Source organism: Urocitellus parryii, chromosome 2, assembly GCF_045843805.1.
Source record: "Urocitellus parryii isolate mUroPar1 chromosome 2, mUroPar1.hap1, whole genome shotgun sequence".
Classification (NCBI taxonomy): Eukaryota; Metazoa; Chordata; class Mammalia; order Rodentia; family Sciuridae; genus Urocitellus; species Urocitellus parryii.
In genome coordinates this window covers 53094291-53107330 of record NC_135532.1, presented here as the reverse complement: position 1 = coordinate 53107330, position 13040 = coordinate 53094291, and the positions used below count along the sequence as shown (strand labels likewise).

General features: G+C 34.7%; 1 protein-coding gene across 4 annotated transcripts in view; it reads left to right on the top strand.

Annotated features, from left to right (window-relative positions):
• Nucleotides 1-13040, top strand: part of Diaph3 (diaphanous related formin 3) — a 460724-nt gene that overhangs the window by 226091 nt on the left and 221593 nt on the right. For all 4 annotated transcript variants that reach the window (XM_077792732.1, XM_077792731.1, XM_077792729.1 and 1 more), the window contains one exon: nucleotides 1935-2036. In XM_077792732.1, the coding sequence (XP_077648858.1) occupies nucleotides 1935-2036 (102 nt within the window). The remainder of the gene's footprint in view (nucleotides 1-1934; nucleotides 2037-13040) is intronic.

The following is a 13040-nucleotide window of genomic DNA, read 5'->3' as shown; positions in this document are numbered from 1 at the left end:
ATAATTTAATCAAAATTGGTTTAGAACTAGAAAGCAAGTGGGAGTATGCACTCTGTGTGGTGTATATGGAGGCAAGGGCACTTCAAGGACATATAAGGCATGAATGTAAAACAGGGTGGGGATTGGATGAAAAATTTAGCTAAATGCAGCTATATTTACAATAGTAAACTGAGGTAGGAGGCAAAAACTGGGTGTGCTAGGACAACTTGTAGAATTTAGTTGGATAATAACTTTGAGATTTATAGGGAGCATGGGAAATTTGGTAAGGGGAAAGCAAGGGTAGATTGAGGAGCATGGGAAATTTGGTAAGGGGAAAGCAAGGGTAGATTGAGCCTGTACTCATACACATCCTAATAGTTTTTAACATTAGAACACATAAACAATAATATGAACAAATTTCTGAAGAAATATTAAAAATCTAATTATATATTAACTAAACAATTCACAGAGATTTGATATTCATCTAAAACAATGCTGAAGAAATTTGGAGATTCAATATAATAAACAACATAGGCAATCCAACTGCTCACATGGTTAAAAGAAAATATAAACAATTATGTGTTTGCTCTCAGGCAGTTCCATTAAGAGACATTTCTACTTTAGTGGAAAAATCATATGCATTGTTTTTGTTCACTTTGCCTAATATTAATTGTGAATACTTTTTCTAGAGATGATCCTTCATTGCCACCTTTTTGTTTTTGGCCAGTCAACCAAGTTTTTATGCGAAGGTATACAGGGAGTTCTTTTTCTTTGTTCTTACTTCTTTTGATGGATAGCGTTCTCTACCAGTATTTTTAACTAATAACACCTTAGGAATTCTTTTCTGCCAATATATATATTGGCAGAAAAGATCTCTCTATATATGTTTTCTGCCAATATAAATATATTGGCATATATATATACACACACACACATACATATAGCATGTTATAGGCTTAATTATAATTGGTGCTTGATGTTGGGCTTATACAAAATTACATAATTTGGAATTGTGAGCACCAACCACTCTTTTTTCCCCTTAATTTTAATATCACTACATTAACTAGTTATATCATTATTATGGTTGAGTATATTTTGTATGGAGGGCTATATAGACTTTGTCTAAGAGATTGTTTAAACATTTATGTTCTATTGGGAAAGTGTAATTACGTGTATCCCCCTAGTATTTTTTCAAGTAGTCTCTTATTTAAGTGTGTGACTTGGAAAGGCTGTGCATAGAAAAAGGAGCCAGAGCAGCCAAAGGAAACTATGATTTATAGAATGCAGATGCTACCATTAAAGGGCCTTTTGAGCCATGGACACTTAAGTTCCTAGGGGACCTCTTTATATGTTTTATCTGCAAGTATATCATCCTATATCTGCCATGTCTTTTAAATTTTTTTTTCATGTCAGAAAAGCTACTTTGTCTTTTAGTGGTACCTTCAGTTTTTATTATTAAAACATAATCCTACTGGTTAAATCTTACAAGTACTGCCATTAAAATTTCCTTGATTTCTTTTCTATCCTTTTCCTTGCCTTTTACTAGCAATATGGTGATTTCTTTTATCCCTCTGAGTGAAGTGTTAAAATATGTTTGGCTTTGCCTGAAATTTCTGACATTTAATTCCCTAAAGCTGAAATGTAATGGATCACATCTATCCAGGTGAGAAAGCTGTTCCTTTGCTGTAAGTTTGAGTTCTTTCTCATTTGTAAGTTAATCAAATAAACATTCAGTAGTGCTTGATTTGAATATATAATAATTCTGGGATAGAGAAAAAAGAAAATTGTTTCCAAGATGCAGAGAGTGTTGCTTACGGCTTGATGTAAAGGAGGTTACTGAGAAATAAAACTAAAGATTAACTTCTTCACTGGTTTCCTTTTCATAGTTTATTAATTTTCATAAAATTTAGAAAGCTCATTGAGTGAAGATATTTTATTTTTGTTTCAATTTTTAGAACTTATTAAAGCATCTTCCTGATCAAGAGCAATTAAATTCCTTGTCTCAGTTCAAGAGTGACTATAACAACTTATGTGAACCTGAGCAGTTTGCTGTTGTGGTGAGTACTATCAGGGTTAACCCTTTTGATGGTTTTCTTTTCTACTGTGCAGAACCAGAGAAAGAAAATCTGAAGCTTTTCCTCACTTTTACCCACATACATTTAATATTCATCTTGCTGGATTTTTTTTAAACCTAAGGATATTCATGGGAAATTATCTTGATTTAAAATAGTATATTGAAACTCTGTCCTGATGCAGCTCTACCAAGATATTGGTGTTCATTTGCATTGTTTTCTTTTTAATGGAAAGGCAGAATGCAAAAAATAACATATCTAAAGTATGAGGAGCTAGTGCCAAAGACCAGTTAGAATGTATCATGACTAATCTACAAATTTGAAATTTATGTTATTTTTATTCTATATTACTTACAGATTTATAGGCCTTTTATTCCTTTTATAAATTTCAGATCAGAAATATCATATATAATTGTTTCTTTATCTTTTGGCTAAGATCAAGTATATTATCTGTTCTAATTTAGAATATTATACCAATTTCCATAAAAATTGCATATCCTTGAGGCTTTGTTCCAACCACTAAACTGTTTGATTTGTCTGTTTTCTTCATGTTTCCCTGGATTTTATTTCATTTTCATATTTCTTCCTTGGAAATTGGAAGAAAAAATTTCTTAATGGTGATTTTGCCAGTTTGTGTAATTAACAGTCCCTAATGTGGGTCTAGCAAACATGGGTAATTTTATGGTATGGCGAGTTAAGTTGTTCATATGTTACCAGACACTCCACTGAATTAATTCTCCTTGTGGTCCTTTATGACTAGACATGGACCTCTTTGGTGAGAAAAGCACTCAAACATTTCTAGAGCTGACCATCTTTTTATGTGTTATTGTGTAGTGCTAGTGAGATAATGAAATATGGCTGGTGGTCCAGTAAATTTGTTTTTTTTTTTTTTTTTTTGGTGGTACTGGTAATCACACCCAGAGCTTTGCACAAGCTAAGTGCATAGTCTGTCTCTGAACTAAGGCCCAGCCCTACATTTTTCTTTTAGTGCTTCTTCTAATTTTATGTATGTATGTATGTATGTATGTACGTACATATGTTCTTTTTAGATATACATGATAAATAGGGTGTATTTTGACATATTTTACCAACAAGGAGTATAACTTACTCTAATTTGGATTCCATTCTTGTGATTCTACATGATGTGGAGTATCACTGGTCATGTATTCTAAAATAAGATGTATTTTTAAATGACATATATGAATTCTACTTATTTACTGAGTACACTGTTATTTTTCGATACATCCACACATTATATAGTGATCTAATCAGGATAGTGAGCATATTCATCACCTCTTTAACATTAACCACTTTATATAGTGATAACAATTAAAATTTTCTCTTCTACTTGGTTTTGAAATATAGATTTGAAATCCAATGGTATGAATTTAGGACTTTAGATGTTAATGATATTGACTTGTTTTTGTAACTGGTAATATATTTATATGTTGTCTATTTTCTAGGAGATGTTGGCATGTGAAAAATAATACATCAAAAAATCCAAACAAACTGTCATTTAATGCTGAGATACTAAGGGTTCTGGCCAAATGATATTTTAGAGGAGTGCTCTGGGAGGGGATTGATATTCATGACTTTTTGAAGTAGTTTATATGGAAGAAGACAATTTACCTTCTGTTTTTATGTGTTGATTAGTTTCTGTTAGTGGGAGCTGAATATTGACTGAAGTGTTTAAATTTGAAATATTCTTTTCCCTGGACAGTTTAGCAGAATAATTTCTTAAGAAATCAGTTTATATTTGGGATGTAGTAGCATTCTATTTTATTCAGCTTAGTTTTCTGTCATCTGGTTAAGGGATGAAAAAAAATATTTCCAAGAAATTCTTCACTGATTGGGTCAGTATCCTGTAACTTATTTTATTCCTAATTCCCCACTTTCAGTCCCAACATTTCTCATCTGTTCACCAAAATATGGCCTACTTTCTGAAGGTTGGTTTCTGTGGAGTAGAACTTGACTTTAGTTGTATAATTGCTTTTTTTATATTTGCAGGGTTGCTTTGATCAATAAGCTATTACGTAAAATCACTGTGTTCACAGTGACATGGTTTAAATGTGTGAGAAATGATTTATGTAAATATTCAATGGGATCACAAGATTAGCTGAAGTTTGGAAAGAGACCTAAAAATGTGTATTTGAAGTTTGGTGTACTAGACTTTCTTTGATTAAAAATTCTAGGTTTCTGAGTATTTTTCTTCATATTATTTTTGTTCAGCTGCCTGTTCTTCAAAGGAATCAAACATTTATAGGAAGATTGAATGGAACAAATGTCCTGTTTGTGTACTGTATTTTGATATGCTACCATTTGGTGTCACTGTAGGGCAGGCCTTTTAAACTTTATGCTGTGGAGGCCTCTTTTCTTTTTTGGGAAAAAAAAAAATGTAGGAAGCTTATGCATTTTTTCCTGGATTAAAAATGCCATTTAAAAATATACCATAATATTCTTGGTGTAAACTATTTAAATAACAAAAAAATATTGAATACAATGGGAATGTTCCCTCTCTCCACCTGCCTCACTTAATTTCACACAAATTGTCATTCTGAACAGTTGGACTTTTTATTCTATTTCTTTGAATTAACAATTGTATGCACGATCATATGGACAATTTTAAAAATATATTGTTCTGAAACTTTTTTTGCCATGTATTTTGAAGATCTTTTCCAAAGGCTGTTTTTTAAACATTTATTTAGTATTTCATGGCCCACATGAATTTTCCTTTTATTCTTTTAATAAAAGATGGTAATTTGCCACCCTCAAGGTTTCATTAAAAAATCCTACATATATCTTTATATATGTATTGATGATACATGACCATGATCTAACTTTAAATCCTATCTATACCTCTGACTGGATATGTGATTGTGGATAGTTATTGATTTTTCTATTCCTCAGTTTCCTGAAATAGGACTACGTTTTCTCTTGCTTTTATAACAAATTACTGCACACTTGGTGGCTTAAAGCAACACAGATTTTTTGTATTATAAATTTGGATCGGGACCACAGGTTCAGAATGGGGGTAAAGCAGAGCCACACTCCTGTTGAGGGCTCATGAGGGAGGATTTATTTCCTGGCTTCTTCCAGATTCTGTAAACTGTCTATATTCCTTGGTATATGGCCAAGCCATACTTTTAATTCTGCTTTTGTCATCCTAACTTCTTCTCTGATCCTCCTGCTTCCCTTTAGAAGGACTCTTTGATGGTACTGCACCTACCTGGACAATACAGGATAAATTCCCATCTCAAGAATGTCAATCATATATGCAAAGTCTTTTTTTGCCATATAAAGTACATACTCAGAAATGTCCTGGCACAAGGGTGTGGCAGAAGAAATCGATTCAGCTTATAGCAGCCAGGAAGCAGCAGAGAGAGCTCTTATAGGAAGAATCATGGACAAGATCCACACCTCCAGTGACTTTCTTCTGACAGCAAGTCTCCCAACAAGTCTCCCTAACTCTCTTATTGTTTGATACAAAATTGAGTGTCCTTCCTCTTTGTTACTAGAGTACCCTGTGCATATATCCAAATGTCTGTTTTTACACTGGAATCTAAGTGCTACTTTACACTCATGGTCTTCACTTAGGCTATTAATGAAAGACATGAAGTTAGTTTGGTATAATTTCTTTAAATACTCATTTTGGCTTCTTATAATTCCTACTTAAATAATTCATCTTCTGTCTTTTCTGCCAGTTTCATAAACTGTGCCAGTCTGAAACTTGTAGACTGTAATGGTGTCTATTGGAAAATGCAAGTGCTGTTCTGCTGTTCACACACCACTTCTGTTTATTAGTACCTGTGCGCTTACTCAGGGTCCCTCACATTATATCATGTTTTGGGCACCTGTGTGGCAATTTCATCTGTTTGGAATGACTATTAATGAAAAACTATATCCATGGCTATTCAAATCTTAGTATGTTTTTCTTGAGACTGTTATAAGCATTGGATGATTCTTTTAAATTATTCTTGTTATTAGTTTGCACCCTTTTTCACATGCTTCTTCCAGGATCTAGGGATTAGTATAAACCCACCTAGTTTTCTCTAACTTAGTTTAGTCCTTATTAGTTTAGATCGCTCTAAGTTTATCATTGGTTTTTACCTTAAAAAATTTCAGGCATTTAATGCTTCTGTAATTTTTTATAACCTTATTTATGTCTTCTATCTCATTCAGCAACCTACATCAAGATAATAATGTTGTTATTTGAATTGAAAGATAATTTTTGTATTTTCCAGTCTAGTATATATTTTCTTTGAAGATCTTTTGTTTTTAGACTTCTTCTTAATTTTTTCTATACATGGCACAGTGAAGGTATGTTGGCAAAGCTCATAAAAGGCCATACATAGGCTCTTTACATTAGGTAGTCCACAATAATGCATAAGTGATTTATGGGTTTAACCAAATATACTGACATTCATAAATAATTTGAGATTTTTAATGGTTGAACTTAACATTGGTTTCACTGCTGATAGATTGGGTATATTTAAGAAGTTTCCTAATATTAAATTCAGCTCTCATTAAATAATTCTAAAGAAGTGGCACCAGGTAGCAAGTTTTCCATTAATAGAAGTCTTAGCCTTTTGGTGTTACAAAGGCTTGGGTTTCATGGATGAACTTAGGCTTTGAGCTTATGTTGGTGTTTTAGTCAGCTTTTTCACCACTGCTACCCAAAGACCCAACCTGAATGATTTTAGAGGAGGAAAAGTTTGACCTTCAATTTCAGAGGTCTCTATCTATAGACCACCATCTCCATTGCCTTAGGCACTAGGTGAGGCAAACCATCATGGCAGAATAGTGTTGTGGAGGAAGCAGCTCAGGGCCTGGCAGAGAGTTCTACTCACAAGAACAAAATATATATACCCCAAAGGAATGCGTCTAGGGACCCTTCTCCTCCAGCCACACCCTACCTGCCCATAGTTACCAACTGGATAATCCATATCAGGGGATTAATAAACTGATTAGTTTAAGTTTCTCATAATCCAGTTATTTCACCTCTTAAGCTTTCTTACATTATTTCACATATGAGTTTTTAGTTGATACCTCATATATTAACAATAAAAGATGGTAATTGTACTATTGTCTGATATGTTTTGTTGAAGACCTAGTGTCCTTGACTAAGTAGTGATTATTTTGTCATTCACTTATTGGCAACTATTTATTGAATACCTGGATCTAGGCATTGCTCTAAGTTCTGAGTTCATTGTAGTGAGCATCTCTCAATTTTTGTGGGTAGTAATATATACATAAGCAAAGATGTAATAACATGATATTAGTAGTAATAAATGCTCTGCAGGAAGCGGTGGAATGATAGTGAAAGATATCTCTTTAGGGTAGTTTGAAGGTCTCTAGGAAAAAGTAATGGTTGATCAGAAGCCTGAATGACTTCAGTAAGATATGTGGGTATCTTGAAGAAGCATAGACAGAAGAAATCATGAGTCCCAACACCTTGAGGAATATGTGCATTTGGTGATGTGAAGTGAATGGTTGTGGCAGAGTGACTGAGGGAGAATGGTAGGAGATGAGTTTAGAGAGGCCACCAGGGCATTGTTAAGTGTTAAAGACCATGAATTTTATTCTAAGAAAGCTGTGGAGAGTTATAACAAAGGATTGAAATAATCAGATAGATGCTTTAGGAGTGTTTTTCTGGCAGCTGACTGGGGAAACAGATCTGGGATGGGGAGCATAAGAGAGGCCAATGGTTGGTTATTGTATAGTTTAAATGATCTTAATTATTAACGTATGAGTCAGTGTTGGCTTGACAGACTTGATGGGTCAGTGGTGAGAAGCAGTTAGTTTCTGGTTTATTTTGAAAATAAGGAAGATAGAATTCCTGTAGATTGGAATTGGTATATAGGAACAATCAAGGATAGCTTCCAGTTATTAACTTATGCAATTAGACAGAATTCCCTGTTACAGAAATGTGGAAAAGCCTTGTACAAGGAATGGATTATGAAAGGGATGATCACTTTTAAATGTCTGTAGATATCCAGGTGGACATATCATGTGTTCATTTGGGATATGAACTGGGAGTTCAAGGCTGAAGTCATAAATTTTGGAGCCAGTAGCACCTGGGTGGCATTTAAAGCTGTGGGACCAGATGAGATTCCTGAGGCAGTGAATTAGAAATTTAACAAAGGAAGCAGCGAAGGACAAACCTGGCTGTTGTTCTCAATCTTCTCCCTGGAGGGGGACTCAGCAGCAGCAAGGTTTTGTTTGTGTTTGCTGCTGGTTACTACCTCTCTGAGAAACATTGCAATCCCTGATCTAGGGAATTGTACAAGGTGATTTTATACTATGACACTGTTGTATTTTATTTCAAAAAGTAAGCTTTGGTTGGAGTGAGATGGCTATTAGGCATCCGTAGAGTATGTAATTCATCAAGGACCTTTGGAAAAAAGTTAGTGTTCATGAGAATGTATCTCTAGAAGAACAAAAACAGCCTTTTCCTCCATACCTTGTTTTATGGAATAATCCCTAATACATCATCATAATAAATGTATAGTACCTATATTATACATTAAGATAAAGTTAAAATGCCAAAGTATGCAGCCATATTCTTTGATAAAATAACTCTCATTTAATCAAGAGATTGAGTTCATTTATTTCAATTCTACATCAAAATAATAATATCAAATGCTGCCATTAAGTGGAAAAATCACTCACATGCTATCAATTGTGTTTTCTGTAGAGTGGGAGGATAAGTGGAATTGAGATCTGAATGAATTTTCTTATGAGCTTTTGTTAGCCCTGTTCCCTTGAAATTAGTAGAATGTCAGCTGTATTAAATAACTCTGCAATTCTTTAATTTATTAGAACTAATAAAAACACAGCATGATCGGAATAATATGCTATTTCTTGAATTGCTAACACGAGTGAGTTTCTCCAAAAGTTTGAAATTTTGCTATGATTTATATTAATCTCTCTCCTTTTTTTGCTTGATGGCAAAAAATACAAAATTTTGCTTTTGTATTTTCCATAACATGCATGTAAATGTTCAAAAGAATTTGGTATTGAGAAATAATATATATCTCAGTTTGTCTCTAATCCATTCTATTGTTAACTCAGCAGCCATTAATTTAAATCAGATAATGTTCTACTTCAAGCCTTACCCCTACAGTGGCATTCTACTTTCAAGAGAAATCCTGAATCTTTGCACTGGTCTACAAGGTTCTACATATCTCCACCGCATTGTTTCTTGATTCATCTTCTACTGCTAACCCCTGGTTAACTCAGCTAGAACAGCATGGCCTCTGTACTCTTTCTCAGATGTGTCAGTTATATTCTTGGAGTGTGATTCTCAAACACTATAGCACACTTGTTGTTTACTCCATTTGGACCCTGCCTTCTCTGGTTATCCAGATAGCTTGTTCTCTCAGGTCCTTTCAGTTTTTCTTTATAGGTCAGCTTTTGAAGGTCTTCTCTAAGTTCTCTATTTGAAAATGCATGCACCATTCCATTTTATACAGAGCAGCTTTCCCCTTTGCTCTGCTCTGTTTTTCTAGTACTCATCATCTTCTCATTTATTGTATTGTGTTCTATCCATTAGCCTGTTTGTCTGCGGTAAGAGTGTTCATGAGGGCAAAAATTCTCTCTGGTGTCTATGAATTTCTATTTTTTTGAACATTGCCTAGTATATGGTTAGTACACAATAAATATCTGATAAATGAATAAATAATTTCCCCAAGACATTTTAAGATTTATTTTAAATGCTAAAAAATAACACCATTTAGCTCTTAGTTTGCTGAAGCTTGCCAGGAAACATGTTGAATTGAATCTGAGTTAAAATAACTTGTCTCAGTATTCTAAATATTTTCAGGTATCCTTCACTGCATCTCTAGCCTGACTAGACAGAGCTAGGTTAGAATTATGGATTTACCATATTCTAACTGTGTTAGTTTTTTGTTGTTGTTGATGTGACCAAAGTACCTTACTTGAATTCAGAGTTTTCAGGGTTTCAGTCTGTGGTCAGCTGGTTCCATTGCTTTGCACCTAAGGTGAGGCAGAGCACTACTACAGAAGTGTGTGGAGGAGGAAAGCTCTCAGCTTATGGAAGACAGAAAGCAGAGAAGAGAGGTAACTAACAAGGGACTGGGCAAATATATACCCTTCCAGGGCATGCCCATAGGGACCCACTTCTGCCAGTGTCTTGGCTGGGCACAAAATCACTAGCCACTCACACCTTGTAGATTCAAACAGCAATTCTTTATTCCCAAACTCACACCGGCCTCTCCACACGTTCTGGGGAAATCCCAGTTCTGCCGCCACACAATTCACGTCCCAAAATACTTTCTCAATTCCAGGAGAACTCAACGGGAACTCAGGCAGCAGGAACGGGAACTCAGGCAGCAGGAACGCCCTATTCCCAGCAGCAATAACCTTAAACCTGGAACTTCCCTAAACCCAGATTGTCTTAAACTGGGAACGCCCTAATCTTGTCTTAAATCGGGAACGCCTTAAATCCAAGGAGTGGGATACTTCCTAAAACCTGGATCCACCCTGGTCCTTGAGCAGGGTCACCTTTCTCAAACACACATGCAATGTCAACAGCAAAATTCCAAGGCAAGTCCATTTAACATGGGGTACACTGGCAAGGAAATTTCAATGCGTCATTCCTACTTGGCAATGGCCCTCAGCACACTTCCTCTAATTATACCCTATGTATTACAGTTTCCACCATCTCCCAAGAATGCAGTCAACTTATTGATCCTTCTGGATTAATCCACTGATGAGGTCAGAGCCCTGATGATACAGGCACCTGCCAAATGCCCAACCTTTGAACATTATTGCATTGGGGAACAAGCCTTCAGTACATGGTCCTTCTGTGGACATTCCAGAGCCAAATCATAGCACTGTCTGTGAGACCAGACATGTTCTTAGCACCTCTCAATTTCATTTTATTTTGAAAATGCATGAATACAGATCTCATCTCTTAGAGTTGTGGTAAGGTTTTGGAAAGCTTATGTGTATGTAGTGCCCAATTGTGTTTGCTGCTGTCATCATCCTTGAATTATTATTTTGTGTGTTTTTCTCCTCATATGTTGTAATGCAATGAAGTTAGAATTTTCTTGGTCCTTTAGCATGTTTTATGTATTGAACATATTTTACGTTTACACTTTTGTTCCTATCACTGAGTGTTACAGATAACCTCTAATTCCAAATCCAATTTATATAATCTCACCTCTCATCTTATTTGCTCTTGACTTCTGGTCAGCATTTCATCCTATTTGTTACATGTACTTTCTTCTGTTCTCTCTCCTGTACTTTGTGTCTGACTAGTCCCTGGCTCTTTCCCATTTCTTCTACCATTTGAATAAGAGTTTTACTTAGATTTTGTCTTTTAGTCTTTTCTTCCTATACTTCTTTTTTTCTCAATGATTTTATCCACCCCATAATTAGAGCTTGCAAAGGTTCTTGTACTTTGGCTTTTAAATATACACATTTTTAAATGTGCAGAGTAGCAAGGGGGATGAGTTAAGGTCAACATAATGAACATTTCAGTTATGATCAACTATCATGACTCTAAGTTCTCATATTGAGACAAGTTCTTTTCATGGGAATGTTCTTCAAAAGTATCAAATTACCAAAAATTTGATAAGGTTCTTTTCCCATATGTGTTGTATATGCTGGAGGCACTTTTACCTCTCTAACTAGGTAAATGCAACTGAGAACCTTAACCTTACGAATCCCCCTGAAAATCAAATCATCTGGTTGCATACAATAATAGATTGGTGATTGTTAAGAAAGTCCCAAAGGATCTGGGTTTGTGACTCAGTTGTACAGTGCTTGCCTAACATGCATGAGGCACTGGGTTAGATTCTCAGCACCACATAAATGTAAAATAAAGATAAAGTGTCCACCTAAAACTAAAAAATAAATATTAAAAAAAAAGAAAGTCCCAGGACCAAAATTAAAAAAAAAACCTACAAATTTACATAACTATCTGGGATGTTTGTATGCCATCACATGCCATGAGATTAAAATATTTTTTTAATCTTCAACATTTACTTTTTATTTATTTTATTTTAATTTATTTATTTGTTCTATGCAGTTATACAGGACAATAGAATGCTCTTCGTTTCATTATATACAAATGGAGCACAACTTTTGACTTCTCTGGTTGTACCTAAAGTAGGGTCATGACATTCATGCAATCATACATCTTTCTAAGGTAATGATGTCCATCTCATGTCACCATCTTTTCTACCTCCATGCCTTCTGCTTTCCACCCCATGGAGATTAAAATCGTACTCTACATTAGTTTGATCTGATTCTTTTTTAAAATTGTGGTATCTGTGACTCTTTAAACTTTAAAAGATAGCACTTTGGACAATAGGAGTGGGAAGACAAGATTATTTTTGGAATTTTAAGTTAAGAGTGTAAGTATTGCATCAAATAAGCCACTGTCGAGCAGGCAACTAATTACGTAACAATCATATTATTTGACTTTTATTTAGTGATTTATGGTTCACAATGTATGTTTATGTAAGTTTATCTGATATATTCCTTACTATAACTCCTTAGAGTTTCAAGAAGTGAAATCCATAAAACTAAGTGACTTTAACCAAGAACCATCTCCCACCTTAAGCAGAAGAGAAATATTCATACTGAGGATTTCTGAGCACACATTTTTCATACTGAACGTTTTGCCCACCACACCATGTTTCTAAGTACAGGACTCTCACTATATTGGTAAGGAAGTAGATGAGTACAAGTGAGAAAAAGATAAATGAATACAAAGGGAAAGATTTTTACAGACTCTGGCCTACACTGTATTTTTGTTCAGGACCAGTACTGTCTCTACTTTTTTTTTTTCATTGAAGAAACCAAATAATATATATTTTTTTTCTTTAAAAACACAGGGACCAGATAGGTGGGAAATCTCAGTCCTCCTGTAAAGAACCTGGTGACAGAGAACAACCTTGTTTGATTCCCTCTTGAGATGTGACCAACTTCCCTTGGGATCATCTCCATTTTCTGTTTCTA